Source organism: Dermacentor albipictus, chromosome 1 (genome assembly GCF_038994185.2).
Source record: "Dermacentor albipictus isolate Rhodes 1998 colony chromosome 1, USDA_Dalb.pri_finalv2, whole genome shotgun sequence".
In the NCBI taxonomy this organism is placed as follows: Eukaryota; Metazoa; Arthropoda; class Arachnida; order Ixodida; family Ixodidae; genus Dermacentor; species Dermacentor albipictus.
In genome coordinates this window covers 341,360,305-341,377,150 of record NC_091821.1, presented here as the reverse complement: position 1 = coordinate 341,377,150, position 16,846 = coordinate 341,360,305, and the positions used below count along the sequence as shown (strand labels likewise).

Here is a 16,846-nt window from a genome sequence, read left to right as displayed (position 1 = left end):
CTTAAAAGCGGTAGTACAGTGGACAGGCAGGTTAACAACGAATTAACGGTGGCAAATGATAGGATTAAAGCCACAGCATCTACTGCCACGGGCAAGGCCGACGAAAGTCCAAGAAGCACGCCGTAGTGCGCATGCGCGTTTGCGGCATTAATAGAGGAGGAAAATGCTCATGACTACAGACTGTGCTCGTTTAGATCGGTGTTGTTATAATGTTGGCTTATTCGGTTCTTTCTGCAAAAACATAAGCAATATATGCGCTTGTGCACTGTATTATTAAATGTGTAAAATAATTGACGTTATTGCCCACTTTTGTTTTGCCGTATTTACTAGGGCAAATTAACTAACGTTAATTCAACCGACTAGTTGCACCACCTAGCTCCCGATGGAAGAGGCAAGGTATTCAGCCAAACTACAAGGCTTTCACTATCGGAACGCGCATGGCAGATTGCGCGTTCTCTAGCAGTGGGCATGTTTTGAAGTGCGCGAAGTTTTGTCGCAATACACATGCAGTGATCCGTACATTTGGCGCTTTTTTTCAGGACGTATTCGCTGCAACATGACAATTCCGCGATCAGTGTAGTGCGCGCTACCGCTGCACGCTCTCATAGCATCTCTCAGCTCCTGCAGCAGTAGACAAGAACACAGTTGTTGGCCTGCCGATCGTGCTCGTTTCTTTAAACTTATGTCACACCCGATGCACCAACTGTTGTGATTACATTCGGTAATCAACCATGCGCCACACCTTTCTTATGAATTCCGCGTAGTACCTGTTGTCTATTAATCGGCACTATCCACGAGCGTGTGGCAGCCATCGCTATGGAAAAAGTGAGCACAATTCCGGTTGCAGTCAAGACAAATAACAGCATCGCGAAAGTTACAAGTGTCTCAAGACTGAATTCCAGATTGACTAACCCCGTGCGCAAGGTTAGTTGCAAATTAGCCACCTGTTGCGTTTTACTTCTTTTCCTTCTGGTATGGCGTGACAGTGGCGCTTTCCTTCTACATGTCATGCTGTCATGTAGAAGCGGACCACATAATTTAAAAGATTCCCTAAAGTATTGAACAAATGATTACAACGGGCGCCGTAGTGCACTGAAACAGATTGGACAGTGGCATCCTGAAGCTGCCACCTCGTTAAGCTTCGTAGTGGTCGGGAAAATGCCATCTCAAAGCGGCGTCTTTTAATGTATATTCATTTGGCAGTTCGCGGCGTCCCGGTTTCTTACTGATACCACAGCCCGTCGTTGGAGCAGTAGCTTTTAATTCTCTTTTTGCAAAAAAAAAAAGGTATTTGAATTAGGAACCTGTGTAGGTGAACATAGAAACTATCAGCATTCTTAGGAAAATTGCAGATTGACCATGTAAAGTTATATAAGATTATGTAGTACGTCAGCAGTGGTGCGTGTTCATGCATTTACTTTTAGTGCAGGTACTTCGCACTAAAACGTCCTTTTATAAAAAAGAGTGAGAAAAAAATGACTAGAAAGAAATCAATAGGTGTGTGAAGCATGAGAACAAACAATTGAAGTAGAAGTACAAGGGCGACACTGCAATAACTGCATCACATGAATGGCAGGGGGATTGTTTTACAACTTGGAGCTTTTGGCACATCGTTGCTGTTTAAATCCTCCATAGCAATTTAAATATGTGTCAGCAATGACACAAGTCACAATTCTAAAGAAAGCCATGGGAGACCTAGCCAAAGACATCTGTATTAAAACATGGTTTGAGCCCTTTATCTGCTTTAGTCACTTCTGTCAGTGTATTGGTCCTTGATCTGTTTTGGCCGTCATGATAAGCATTCCACATGACTCCATCGCTTCTCATAGAAGTGTGGAGGCAGAAATTGTGGCCTGTCATGTCGCTAGGAGTTATGAGAAAAACATGTAGTGAAGCTGCAGTTTTGGGCTACAGTCACAGCTTTGGGGTAAAGGTCTCGTCTAGCTTGTGTATGAGGCCGTTGAGTTAAATCAGAGCATTTGGAAGGGGATGATGTTTGAACTGTGGAGTGCTGATTCCCTGCTTCCACAATACTGGCATGTTGACTACATCCCATAGTTTTGTATTGCAGGGCTAGTGTTGCACAGTGAATCTGCACACTGCTAATCTGAATTATATATGTGCCTCCGTCTGCTGCTAATGGTTTCTTTAGCAAACCTGTCTGCATTTGCTGTAGATATTTTCATTCATCTGGGCCTATGTTAAAGCTGTAGTAGATCAGACATGAAAATTAGGTGCTGCAGTGGACTCACAGACGTGAGAAAGCACCAAACATGAGGTGTTTGTGTGTGTGTCCGGTGTGCTTGTATAATTTCCATATCAAGTCTAACATGATGTCAGAGAGCCAACTCAACTAACAGGATTGTTAGGTTACGTTAGGGCTACTTAAATATGCAAAACTTGTGATTAGCCAGTTTGTTTCTTCAGATTATTTGAAAACTTGCTCGAGTGTTTGTATGTAAACACAAGTTTGTGTTGCCTCGTGCTTTGTGATCTGTTTTCTTGTGCATTTACAAGTTGCCATTTGACCTTATTTCAGAGGGCTGTACATCTGGCTTCTGTGGTCGATGGAGATGGTTCTCTGGAAAGCGGCGTTCACGTCACGCTGGATGAATTCTTGCGCGAATGGTCGGTGGACCCATACCCGAGATATGCTGGTACAAAGTGCGAAGAAAATGGACCTGCCGATCCAGGCCATGGGAGCAAAGAGCGCAGTTTTGAGTGTCCCATCTGTGCCGACTCGTATACGACCTCGCGTAGCCTTCGACGACACCTGTCCCGTCGCTCATTCCTGGCAAGGCTGCCCTGCCGCAAGTGTGGGTCTTGCCATCTGGCGTTCAACCGCTGCACCCTAATAATGAAAGCACAGGTATGTTGCAACGTTGTATTCAAGCTTGAAAGGGTACATTTAAACATTTACCAAAGGGGTGGCAGGAGTAATCTAGGTAATTTTCCTTCCCATTGACTATTTTGTCATTCCATGCATCTTATCCTCTGCATTCGGGTTTCTCTTGTTGGTGCTTTATCAGTGACTTCCTGTCAACTTTGATTAAGCAGTAATGCTGCCACCAGGCATCATTGTGGTTTAAGTCCTTGCTTGAGAAATGTTTTATGTTTTGGTATTTACGTTTATCTCGCAACAGTGTCATCAAATAGAAAGCACCTTACTTCTAGATTTTTATGCTTAGACTGTAGATGTCACTAATGGTATGCATCTCCAAGTATTGCAATAATGTTATCTGTGTCTGCAAGACAGCACCTGGTGCACAGTGCTGAGCTGAGGAAATGCCTCCAAGAATGATAGCAGTTATTGTTCTGTGACGAAAGTGCACTGCAGAGATGCAAAATTCTTAAAGAGTGTTGAAACAATAGTTACAAGTGGTATTGACACAGTGGTGTTTTATAGTGATGGGATGAAATCGCCTTCTCCAGGCACTGTGCTAAAATGAGATTGCATGCATGATGTAAAAAACCTTCGGGCCGAGTATGGGAAGCTCACAGGGCAAGCTGCTACCTCAGGCTGCTGCAGGTTCTAATGTCACTTCTGCAGAAAAGGCACAGAGAGACATTAAAGCATTAAAGCTGCCTTGACCATTTCAAATAAATGCATACACAGCCATTATGTAGCTGCAGGACTCGCTGTTGTAAAACATTACTGCTCTTTTAAACACTCAACTCACCGACATCTTCTTGAAGTCAGTCTGTAAGGTTTTTCCTTTTTCTTCATGCTGAAATTGTTTTTATAGCCAGAATTTCTCTACAAATATTTCTCTTTCGACCTTGCTCGTTCTTGTTTTCAGGAGCGCATCCATACATTCCTAATAGCAACTAAGTTGTGGTGAATTAGTGATATGAAAAATTTTGATTACTTTCTAGTTAGCCACATTGCTTGTTTGAAAGGATAGAAAAAGGCGGATGCCATAAGTGCCTAAATGTCACCCTGACTGCACCAACCTCTGGTGTAGTGAACAAATGCGATACAGGTTCTCTTTCTAAGGTTTCGAACGGGTTTCTGAGGCAGAACCTCAGAGTACCCAATCAAGGATAAAGCCATTCATCCCAGGAAAATGCAAATACATTTAGTTTACCCGGGCTTAATGTATAATAATCATTTAATGGAATATTACGATTAAGTGGCAATTGCAACACATATATGAAAACAAACAAGGCGGCAGCACTGCACATCGCGAGTGGGACCATGCGCTGTCGTTATGGGAAATGAGTTCACTAGTGAATGACGGCAGGCGAGGCGATGAAGTAGACGGTGGAGTTGAATGATGGGTCGCTGATAACTGGCTTGGGGTAGCATGCAGCCGGTTGAGGCGACGCTGGTACCACATGACAGAGTGGAAGAAGATTTGGCGGGTTTTAGTGACGTCCTAGCCGGGCAGCTGTAGGCTAGCTCGAGCCTGTAGCCCCGCTTGCCTTTTGTGCCCATGAGCACTGGAGTCCACAGGCCTTGTGGTTCACGGTCTGGTCGCCCCGGTTGGGTGAAGGCTTGATCTGCTTGGGCCCGCAACCCGACAGCACGTCTGTAGCGGCCGGTCCGTTGGCCGGCCTCCACGTGGTTGCCCTACGTCTCATTCCAACCCCGTGCTTCGCTTTTTCTTCTGCTCTGGCATTTGTGTCTTTGCAGGATTGGTGATTGTCAGAGCTCCGTATTTTCCAATGATTGGTACTTGGAAGCATTGTGGATTTTCCAGATTGGTTCATTTTCCCTTTATCTCTTACTTGCTCTGCTTGTTTTCTGTTTTACACTCTTCAACATCGTTGTCTTATGCCTAGCATGGGATTCACGTCCACATGCAGACTCGGTGCTGTCCTCTTTTCTTCTCGCCATCCACAGCACTTAATTTCGCACACAGCACTCATCACAGCAAGCACTGGAGCTTACGCCAGGCTAGGGAAAGCTCCAAATATCTCTAATCAATTTTAATATTTATTTTTTTCTATATACTTTATGCAGACCTTCAATGAAACAGTATGCTTGGTAGAGTTTTGCCCAACAGCTACATTGTAATGATTGGCCAATTAGCATTTGTAAGACGCATGTTGTGAAGATATCGCTGGTGTCATGTCAGTAGTAAAGGAGAATGGTAGCATTGTTGGCCAGAGTGTACAATCTTTTCTGTGCCACATGCATGCGGAAATATTTGGCAAAACTAAGTAAAACTGATTCAGATTTACGATTTTTTCATATTTTTATTTGTGTGGTAGTTATACATATTTGGATGGGCGTCGTATGCAGGAGGAGGTCCCATAGTTGGTAATTGTACTGGGACCTCTCATGGTGATAAACTTAGTACGAAGAGTAAGGTGCAACAACAAAACCTATTATGAAGTTATCTGTTATATATTGTCTAGTTAGTTATCTATAGTAGTTATTTATTAAAGCTGTGTTCACCATGCTGCTCTTGCTTATTTAAAACATTAAAACCTGTTCAGGACCCCTTTAACATGCAAGCTTGTCTAAAAACTGTATTGGTTCCATGTATGCTTGTTAAAAATCATGTTATTATTACATGTGCTTCAAGTTACTGCTGCCTTTGGTAATAAGGATTGAGGTTCTGTGGGATACAGTGCTTGCTTGTGTTTACGCATACAGTCGTATTTTCAGCAAAAGCTTGCCAGTTGTTGGTTCATGAACAGGGCTGGTCAAAGATACTTTGCAGTGGCATCATGATACGATATCTCAAATACTCAGGCAACAAGTATTTGAGATACAGATACAGGAAACAGTTAAACCTCGAGATAACGAACTCTAATATAACGAAATTCTCGATATAACGAAGTATTTAACTTTTGATAACCTCTTGCCCATAGAACACCATGTAATTAGAACCTCAATGTGACAAAGTGTGTTTGTATATGATTTCAGTATAATGAAATTTTGCTTTCGCAGCGAAAGAATGTCACGAATAGAAACTTCCGCGAACGCAGATGGTCAGATGATTGAATTACAGGCAGCTGCTTGCAAACGCACCTTAAATAGCGCTCGGTGCCACAAGAGCGACCCCCGAAGTGAAGCCGCATCATGTTTCCTATAAAGTCCAAGTGCGATAATATCATATCGCGCTCTGCGCATGCGTTGGGTGCGAGTGAAAGTGCGCGAGGGTGACATAGAAAGATGGTGGCTTCACACACCAGTGCCACCTAGTGCCGCCTCCCTGCGCGAGCAAAGGGAAAGAGGAGAGGAGGAGAGCGAGCTCGCGGTATCACGATAAGCATGCGCGAGGGTAGGGGCAAGGGGTAAGTTGGCGCGCGTTGCGATTTCTGATACGTGTCTCAGTCGTGGCTGCGCATTACTGTGATCGCGTCTGAGTGCATACGCAGCCGTGCACCCTGCTTTAGAGTTAATCTGCCGCGTGTGCAAAGAGTGGGCGTGCCGAGATGGCGGGGCGTCATGTAAGCAGTTTTCCCACGCGTTTTTAATATTGAAGGTTGCGTAATCTCGAGTTTCGGTGACCCGTTGGAGCAAGAGGCAGACGAAGCATTCGGTCCCCGCTGCCGGTGCTTTTCATGATAGCGTCGTCCTATTGCGGGCGACACTATCAGCCGCGGGGGCGGAGTGCACGCAGAAGCGTGGCTGACTGCGCTTAATTCGTACCGCCTATGTGAAAATACAGTTGACGTGGCATGAAAACGTACCATTCGTCGCCGACTCCCAGATTAATCAAAATGAATTTTTTTTCTCATTCAAATTTGCATTTTTTTATTGCCCGATAATTCGGAAATTCTACGGTCCCTTAACATGTAAGAAAAAATCGATCGACAACTGTGTTTATCTGTATAAAAAGTTGAATTTCAATTCAAAGAAATTTCTATATAGCAAAGCGAATTGCCAATTTTACTTACTTCGTTATATCGAGGTTTAACTGTATTATCGCAGTTATTGTATCCAATCCGAAACTTTACATTTGTATACTTCAATACATTCGCAAATTTCTTATTATAGATCTATATAATGTAGCAGCAAATGCGTATGCACAAAAATGTTTGCTTTGAAATTTCTTAACTCCGACCAACCTTAATTGTTTCACTTGAATGAAATGTATCCCAAAATTTTTGTCTTTCTTGCTCAAAGTATATTTTCATTCCAAAACAGTTTATTTGGGTTGCTTTAGCTGCTTAGCATGAGCCCTCTTTATATGCTGTGCTGTCAGCAGTTTTTGCTTGTCAATTTTGTAATTTATGGGAGTCGCTGCTCTGCTTGCCATTCAGCTAGCCAGTCTACATCTAATTACAAGAACGTCAATAAGAAGCCTCTGCATACTGCTGTGGAGGTTTACCTTGCCTGTAAAGACACTACCGTTTACGCAATGCCGGATCACCGGACAGATGTACAGCAGCAACAACACTGCTAGCGACATCTTTTGTGACGCATCGTGTACGCAGAGTGCACATAAAGCTGCAATGATCTTTCATACTCAACTAGTTTGCTGTCATAATGTGTTCGTTAGTGACATATTCATAACATGCAGACCTTTTACGCGTTCTTTTCTGCGTAGGAACTTGTACATCCAAAAAACGTTTCATACGTATTGAATTGGCACGAAGCCTCGTAGGATACCGCCTCTATTCACACTACTGCCACTGAAAGCTCTGATTACCTGGTGATTTGTAACGGTAAGAAATTTAAGGGCAAGCCAAAAAAGAAAGATATATCAAAGTAAAGTAGAAAGGCAGTTTTGTATCACACAATCACAGGGAATACATAGAAACACGATACAGACGGCACCACTGATAGCTATGACATTTAGGCATAAAACATTGTCAACTTGCCTGTTAACAACAGAAAATTTAGTGCCTGTGGAAATTCGGGTGGCTTAAACGGCAGCAGTATCAGCTTGAGAAGCGGAGTTCAGCCAATGTTCATAGTTTCACACGGTGATGCTGCGATAGCAGTATCTTGTATCTTAAGATACACAATACATTCTTTAATTTATTGGAAATACAAATACTGATACAGATCTTGCCAGACATATCACAATAAAGATACAAGATATTGAAAGAGTATCTAAGATACATGTGTCGTCGATATTGCCCGGCACTGTTCATGAATACTGGGCATCAGTGAGTGCATTTTGGCAAGCATGAGAAAGTGGGATCAAAAGCTTACTTCACATACCTGCAGAGAGCCAGAAAAATATTGAGGTGTCTTCAAAACAGCACAGAAATTAAAAGTCACTGTTCCTACTTTGTCTCACTTGTCCTTTTTTTTTGGGCAACTTTGCTCTATGACGAGGGTTTACTAAACTTTCTTGTCTTGTTATTCCCATTAATAGCACTTCTGTTTTGTCTGTGCATAACTATGGGCCTTTATAAAGGAGTTATAGCAGTTGTACTTTTTATTCTTAGCCTGGTTATTTCACATATTCTTTTTTGGGTTATTATCCTCGCTCATTGGTAATCAGAGGAATACAAGTGCTGTGAGTTACTGCAGGTTACTTTTGTGAAGCAGTTTTGACTGCTTTAAGATGTTGCCCCTACATATAACATAGCTGCATAATTTCTTACAGATTTTAAGATTAGCCACACTTGTATTCTTTTAGCAGCACCTTAGCATGTGTTTCTGAGTAGCAATTGATTATTGTCTCAGGGTTGTCGGATTGCTGCTAGTAGTGCCACCCTGTCGGCACTGCCGCCTGGAGAGACATTGGTTCCTGTGGAACTCACTGAGGAAGGCGACAGTGGAGCCTCGCAGACTGATGTGCCAATGACTGTTCTTGAAAAGGTAAGTGAAGTGTAAAGGCATTATGGTGACTTTCTTTTTCTTGTGGAAAAATGCGCATGTAGGCCCACACAAATGCAAACATACATGTAAACATAGGTGCAAACATACAAATTTAATTTGTGTAAGATGATAAAATGTCAAGTTCTTTAAATTTTTAAAAACTTGCTTATTTGCATGGATTGCAATCTGAAATAATCCGAGAAAGGTTGCAGTTACACACCAACATATCCTCACTTACTTAAACTTCAGTCAAGTGTAAACTGTCACATCCTTACGGTATAAAAATAATTTTTATCACTTTGAGAGACTTGTCTGAAATGTCAGTCAGCTTCTGAAGCTGACCCCTGCCATGTCCAAGAGATCACTTTTCACATTCTTGACACACCATAAACTGGTGTTGCTTGCTACAAAGTAGTTGCCGAGTTAAAATTCACTAGCAGTTTTACATTTAAGTGAAAGTCTAGAATGTTATCTGCATTTTTAATGCCGACAATTGTTCTCATATCTGGCTGTCCAACATACTAGATTCATGCACAGGATGTGGTTATGTGGATCTTTAGCAGCATTGAAACTCAGGAACTCTTAAGAAATTCTGGATCACATTGAAATGTAAATGAGCCAAACGTTATTCCTCGTGGGTTTCTTTAGTGGTGTGAAAGAAGACAAGTCACTCTCGTCTGAAAGGTCTGTTTCCAGGTGGTAGGTAGAAACTGAAAATGTTTAGCTTAATAGGCCTGTGATGTGATCATCATGTCATTCCAAACAAATAGCTTTTTAATAAAAATCTGGGTATTATGTTATTGATGAAAAATTGTGCATTCTGCACTAAGAGAACAACATAATAATAATAAAAAAAACCCCACAGCATGTGGAAAATCTACGAAGTCTGTTCACTGGTAATTCTGATGTCCTTGAACTAACCGTTTATTGGACTTCGCGAGCACATCTGCTTGAAGAATCCAGCAGATGAAAGGCACCGATATACAGAATCTGTGCATTCTGCTTTAACCTACATCTTTCTTTAATTTCTTTTACTGCGTTAGCAGCTAAATGCTCGAAACAAGGTTTGCCATGTCTGTATATATGTCTTGCCGTCCGTCCATTCTGGCATACTGTTGGTGTTCCTTTTTGTTATCGACGTTATTGTCATTGTAAAGCTGCCTCATGTACTGTAGTGGCTTACAGGATTCGCAGCTGCCAGGTGCCTGATATAGCACTTATGCAAACGAAGAAGGCAGAAAAAAATAATAATATAAAAGAACAGAAAGACAGAAAAAAGGAACTTTTGCTCGAGTTTTTTGGTGCCTCTCTGTCGTCTCACTCATGATATTGTGCTCTATTTGAGTAGTTCTTGCAGCACTGGAGAAGTTGCAAGACTTTAGCCAATAAGAAGGGCAAAAGCCCCTCAGAATGTGTTCATCCATGCCTTGTAGTCTGCTCAGCATCTGTTTGCTGTCCTGCCAAGACACGTTTCCCTAATCGAAAGGTGCATTGACAGAATAAAAGTTTTGGTGCTGTAACTATAAGCCGAATTTACATGAATGGGGCTTCGACTAATCTATAGGCATTCTCAGCAGTTGTTTGCGGTTTCCTCAGCCAGCAGACGGGACAGACGCCGCTATATATAAGTTAACCCGTGTCACATCATCTGCTTAGTGTCTAGTTGGCATTTGCTCACCGCCGTGATCATGCACTGTACAAGAGCAGAGTAGTAAATTGATGATGCAGTGAACATCGTCACTACACCACTAGTGCTAACGCTGTGCCGCCATCTGATAAGTGGAAATCAAACCATTTTTAGCTCTATGCGCCGCCTCTGTAGACCCAGCAGCGTTAAAACAGTCTCAATAATAACGACAAAACATACCTAACGCTTTGCCCTCGGCATGAGATGAGACTAAGTAATGGCTGATTTTACTATTTGTTTCTTGCTGTGAGGGCACTGAGCAAGCAACGCAAATTCTGATTGAAGTGGGTGGTCTGGGATGTATAAGTGCTGCCATGTTGTTATGTAATTGTGGATACCTGTAGTAACTGCCACAATAATTCACGGTACATGACGTGCATGCGCAGAGAGTATAGTATATCATGTGTTGGTTGGAACATATTGTGTACCAAGCAAAGCTAAAACTCTCTAATCCTGCCCACAATCAGACAGTTATGTCCAGAACTGTAGTCTGCTGCACAAAGATATTGCTTGTGCATACCGTGTGCATTCAGCAGTGGTGAAAGTTACCTGTGAGAGAAAGTATAATTGTAGATGTTTTGGTGTGAGAGTTGATTACTCTTCAGCCAGGGCCCTTCAAAGCGACTCATTGAGCCTGAATTGAAACAACTGTCTCATCGTTGGGGGCATGATCAGAGATTTATGCAATCATGGAAATTCAAAAACGGTGTAAGGAAACAGACACGTGGAGTCTGACATTGCTAAATTCCGTCCATGTATTTTGAATTCCATAACATGCAATTACTGTACCACACAGAAAGGCAGTTTCATATTACAAAAAAGATATGGTTACATGTGATTTATCCAACCAACATATTTTTTTTTCTCTAACACCACAGAACGTATAATTATAATTTTTATTTTAAATATTTCATTTTCTTAAATTCCTATCTTAAATTGCTGTAAAATTCCAAGCAAGTATCCCCTCTAGGGCCGAAGGTAATCGAAGAGTGATTGGGTGAGGGCCCTGTCTTGGTCCTGGACAAAATTCAAATTGGTGATGGAACAGCTGTAGGGAAAAAAAATTACAAAAAAGGAAAACAGCATAGTTTTTCTTGCACTCAATAGCTTTACTAACGTGAATTTACTGCCTTTATTCTGCATCTTCACTCTCAAATCTGTCAAATGATTCCTCCGAGATGGATGCGAAAATTGGGCCCATGCACTCGGCCTGAAGGGGACCACATTCTCCTGGCTGTACAGGACCAACAGCAGTCTGCAATTCTCTCAATTGGGGTGCCACTCCACAACCTTAATGCCTTCTTTTTTCTTTCACTATGTGTGCTGTGTTGCTGTCACATAACCACACCAAAACACTTCACACCAAATCTATATTCCCGACTGATACCTCTCACAATGATGCATCTGACGAAAAGTTTACCTGGCCATAGGGGGGCCACTGCCGGGCCACAGCAGAAGTGCCAGCTAAACAATAAATTTCTTGTCCTCACCAGATTAACTGTTCTCTGAAATTTAATAAAAACATGACAATGATAAAAAAAGAGCCTTAAGTGGTGACCAGCATGACGAAAGGAAGGGGGCACTTTATCGGTAGGAGGTGCCAATTTGAAATCGCTGGAAAAGTGGAGGGGGGCGCTTGCTGTGAATTTTACGATATTACGTTATCCTGCAGCCCCTCCCTCCCCCTCTTAAGCAGCAAACTTATAAATGCTGCCTTCTTGTCGATGTTCCCGTAGTGGATGAGCACAGCTGCACTAGGAGAAAGCAGGCAAGTAAAAACAAGAGGGCAGTCTTCACTGTGGGAGTATGCTGTTGTCAGAGTAGATGAGTTCAGAGATGAAGGAATCTCTGAAGCCTGCCCCCCCCCCCCCCCCCCCCCCCTTCTTCTTGTGGCGCAGGTGCTTCAGAGCGTGGTCTGCTCCGAGTGTTATGTCAACCTGGAAGATGAGGCCTATCGGGAGGACCACTTCCACCCATCGCGAGGCAACCTTATCCGCTGCACCAACTGTCCAATGCTGTGCACTTCAGAGTGTGCTCTACGTGCACACCGTAGGCTGCACACGCAGCGGCGTCCCTTCGTCTGCCCCGAGTGTGGCCTGCGCTGCGAGGTAAGAAGCATGCAGTTGCTTTTGGTGAGTAAAAAGGAGTCTTTGGAACTTCGAAAGGACTCTTGCAAGAATGCACGCTGGTCTCTGTGGCACTGCCAAGCCTGGCTTTAGGAGATGCAGACGCAGTTGCAGTCATTCCTGTTTGCCCTCGGGAAAGTACCAGTTGGACATATAGGGAGGTTTTTGGGACCTCTGTTAATCAACAACCCGGGGACTGTAACTTGTAATAATTCTTCTCTTTTTTTAAAATTCTTTTTCCTTTCGCCATTGCCTTGCATGATGCCATGCGCCTGCTATTGCTGAGATCAACCAATTATCAGCATAGTTAATACAAAAGTAATGGAATTAGATGGAAAGAGTGCTTGCAACATATGTATCCAGAATAGACCTGCCATTCCAGGCACATTGCCCAGTGTGCCACATTGCTAACATATTTGTTGCCTTTAAAGATTTTTGCCTTGACTGGTGATTTCATCTTTGTTGTTTGACCAGTGCCAGATGTAGATGATATTTGTCGATGTGTATTCCAAGATCATAAGTGAAACCAGCAGGGGCCTCAAACTTCCCTAAGCTGTTGACCTGCACCATTACGTTATGTTATGTTGACCTGCGTTGACAGAATACACAACTCTGAACGAGCTGCACGTGGCAGCCAGTGGCTTCCTTTAGTGACAGAGGGTAGAAAACTTGCCTGTCTTCATTGCTACAGTTTGATTATTTATTTGTTAATTTGTTTATTTACAGCACACTAGAGTTAGCCCCAGTAGAGCAAGAACTATACATAGTATTGTGCATTATTATGCACAATTCACTTATATTGAAAGAAATGTTAGATACATTGCAGACGCAGTTTTCACAAGCAGCTTATGCAAAGGAATTACCAGAATTCACAGTGCCAATATCTCTCAGTCAAAAGTGCTCTTGTATGCAATTGTTTTAACCAGAAAGGAACATTTAGACACATCATTTCTGGGCAAGCGGTGCGTAAAAAGTAAAAAACACTAAGGATTGATAATTGATAACCTGTAAGCAGCACTTTAATTTCAATGTGACTACATCGTAGAAATAGAAGGCATGTGACTACAATGTGGAAATAGAAGGTAGTGCGCTCGTATCCTTCTGCATGTTACATTTCCTTTTCCTTAATGCATCGGCAATACTTCTCGAACATGGTTGAAAAAGAACTGCGTGGGAAACTTAGAAGTGTTGTAGCATCTAGCTGGCATCTAGCTGGCATCTAGCATCTAGCCAACATCTCTTTTTTTTATTCAGCCAGTAAAGTATTTAATGCTTAACTCACATTTTTGGCACTGTCTGGTTCTTCACCATCACTACAATGCAACAATATCGATATCTTGACTAAAGGAGTGGAGAATGTAACGTATGACAGTTCGTTATGCTATTCGGATGTTACAAGCATTGTTTTATTGCGATAGCAACTATGGGGACACTCCAGGCGAATTACGCTGTCGATGTCACCATGAGGTTCCATGTAAAGTCCAAGTGCGATAAGAGCGCAGCCGTGCTCTGTATGTTGTAGGTGTATGGGTAATCTGAGAAGGATGGTGGCTTGGTGCGGTGGCGTTCTTTTCGCACTGCAAAGAAGGAAGGAAGGCGGCGAGGGGGTGTGTAAAATGAGGGGGGGTAGGCACGGTAGCATGCGTCTCCGCTTGGACTCCGGCCATTGCAGCGCATGGCTTGCCCACACATATCCTATCTTGGAAACAATCTGCTGTGGGTTCGAAGGCTAGCCGATCCAAGATAGCTGATGATGTCGTGTGCACTGTGTTCTCGCGCGCCTTGTTCACATTGAAGTGAGACAGCACAAAGGGAAATTAGCTCGTCGCTGTTGATCATGCTAGCATTCTGACAGCTAGTGCTCACAGTGATCGAGTGAGATGTGTTCATGTTTGCCTGTATGTGCATGACACAATGCTTGTTAATTTAGTTAGTAAGCGAGTGCTTACAGCACTTCATACGGCCAATAAAACTACTAACCTTGCTTCATATAGCTGTCTAATAAGTTGCTCTTGCAATCAGTGCTTCACCTTTCGGGTGAAACTGTGACTTTTTTTCTTGGTGCATCACCTATTTATTTACAGCAAAAGGCCTGTCATTTCTAAATGCCATTCCTGATAACCACTTTGGCACACTGATTTGCACTCAGACTGGCTGATACTTTATGAGTTACCACGCTTTCTTATTAACGAGTTTCTGACCTTCAAAGTATTAAATGTATTTTTTGAGAAAGAGAACCTTTGGCAACTTCTGCAAGGCCAGTGATCTGATTTATTGCTCATACTGAGGAGTTCAATGTGTACAAAGCCATTTGCTGTTCTGTTGCAGGATGAATGGGCTGTGTTCCACCGGCATGTGACCAAGCATTGCCATCACTTTGAGCGAATTGTGGGCTACCACTGTCAGCTGTGCCCTGCCCTACTGCTTGATCAAGGTGAACCCTCACTTTGTGCCCTCTCCTCATTCTTGTTGTCACATCCAGTTTCCTGTCTGTCATATCTTGCAGTTGATGTGGGCACCAACTCTGTTACTTATATCTGAGGGTCTTTTCTTACGAATAAATGTTCCCTGTACCAAACCCTGCTGCTCGTAGATAACACCTTTAGTGATGACTCCCTAAGCGTGCACACTCCTCTCGCTCAGTCCAGAGAGCTGCTCAAAAAAGTTTTGCCATCGATGTTTAGCAGTTAGGTGCATAGTGTCCAATGCAATTCAGATCACTTATAATGTAATCAGTCCACTTAAAGTGCAGGACTTGATATACTGCATTTACTGGCACAATAGATGCACTCACGTAATGAACGCGCTCCACACTTTCCAAATCAAAAAGTATGTTTTTTTCTTTTCCTTGCATAATGGTTGCAATGCGAACTTGCTGTCGCGAAGTGCAAGACGCATGATACGATTCGGGGTCTGATACAACGTATGCGCCAGGATGGCAGTTGTGTCCTAGTGCCAGATGGGATGCCTGGTGTGCAACAAAAGTTAGAAACACAGTACTATTCGACATCCGATACGGCACCTGATGTGCCAGGACGGTAGACAGATCCGAAGTGTTTTGCCATGCCGTATCGCCAGATGGGACGTCCACTGTGCAGCAAAAGGAGGAGGCGCATGGTACTATTTGGTGTCCAATACGGTATCCGACATTCTGGAACAGCAGCTAGAACCAAGGCGTTTTGACATGCCATAGTGCCGAATTGGATGTCTGGCATGCAACAAAAGTAGGAGACCCGCGGTACGATGGGCGTCCGATACGGTGTCTGACCTGCTGGAACGGCAGCTGGATCTGAGGTGTTTTGCAATGCTGTAGCATTGGATTGGATGCCTGGCACAACTGCTGTTCTGGCACGTCCGACGTTGTATCGGATGCCAAATCGTACTCTGTTTCCCCCCTAACTTTGAGCAAATTATTCTGGAAAAAATGTGCATTCATTATTTCGAGGGAATACGGTAATGCCGTCATTTACCATCGCTTAGAACACCGTGTATACATCATAATCATCATCATTATCAGCCTATTTTATGTCCACTGCAGGATGAAGGTCTCTCCCTGCGATCTCCAATTACCCCTGTCCTGTGCTAACTGATTCCAGCTAGTGCCCACAAATGTCTTAATTTCATCACCCCACCTAGTCTTCTGCCGTCCTCGACTGTGCTTCGCTTCTCTTGGCACCCATTCTGTAACCCTAATGGTCCACTGGTTATCTAACCTATGCATTACACGACCTGCCCAGCTCCACTTCTTTCTCTTAATGTCAATTAGAATATAGGCTATCCCGGTTTGCTCTCTGATCCATATCGCTCTCTTCCTGTCTCTTAACGTTGCACCTAACATTATTCGTTCCATTGCTCTTTGCACAGTCCTTAACTTGTTTTCGGACAGAAGCACAAGACTATGGTGGGAACATTTAGCACGTGGCCACCGAACTTCAAGCCGCCCTTTATACACTCGAAGACACCCTTCCTAAACTGGGACTCAGCTTAGCACTTAAGAAAATGCATCTTCTATGCGTTAATGGCAGACGAAGCGTCCTCTAGCCACAGCAGGCAACAATGTTGGCATTGGGTCAACATGAACTCAGGGCCAAACATGGTCAGGTTAAAATTCTTGGGATTGCCATCCACATTTGCAATACAGGACAATTTTGGACCACTGAGCTTGAAAAGCAATGGCCCAGGCTCTTGCACATTATAAAGTGTGTATCCAACGAATTCGGCGGAGCACGGCAGACAGCCTGCACCACCCTCATCAGATCCATCGCAATTGGTAAAAATCACCCTATGGAAGCACAGTTG

The 16,846-nt window shown here is 43.2% G+C and overlaps 1 protein-coding gene across 3 annotated transcripts in view; it reads left to right on the top strand.

The window, feature by feature from the left end:
* The window catches only part of LOC135906523 (zinc finger protein 532-like), a 31,313-nt gene that overhangs the window by 1,263 nt on the left and 13,204 nt on the right, over positions 1-16,846 (top strand). For 2 of the 3 annotated variants that reach the window (XM_065437996.1, XM_065438056.1), the window contains exons 5-8: positions 2,540-2,869; positions 8,600-8,734; positions 12,320-12,529; positions 14,876-14,981. In XM_065437996.1, coding sequence (XP_065294068.1) covers positions 2,540-2,869; positions 8,600-8,734; positions 12,320-12,529; positions 14,876-14,981 — 781 coding nt within the window. Of the gene's footprint in view, positions 1-408; positions 925-2,539; positions 2,870-8,599; positions 8,735-12,319; positions 12,530-14,875; positions 14,982-16,846 lie in introns of those variants that run through there. The other variant, XM_065438135.1, reaches the window with a different exon arrangement.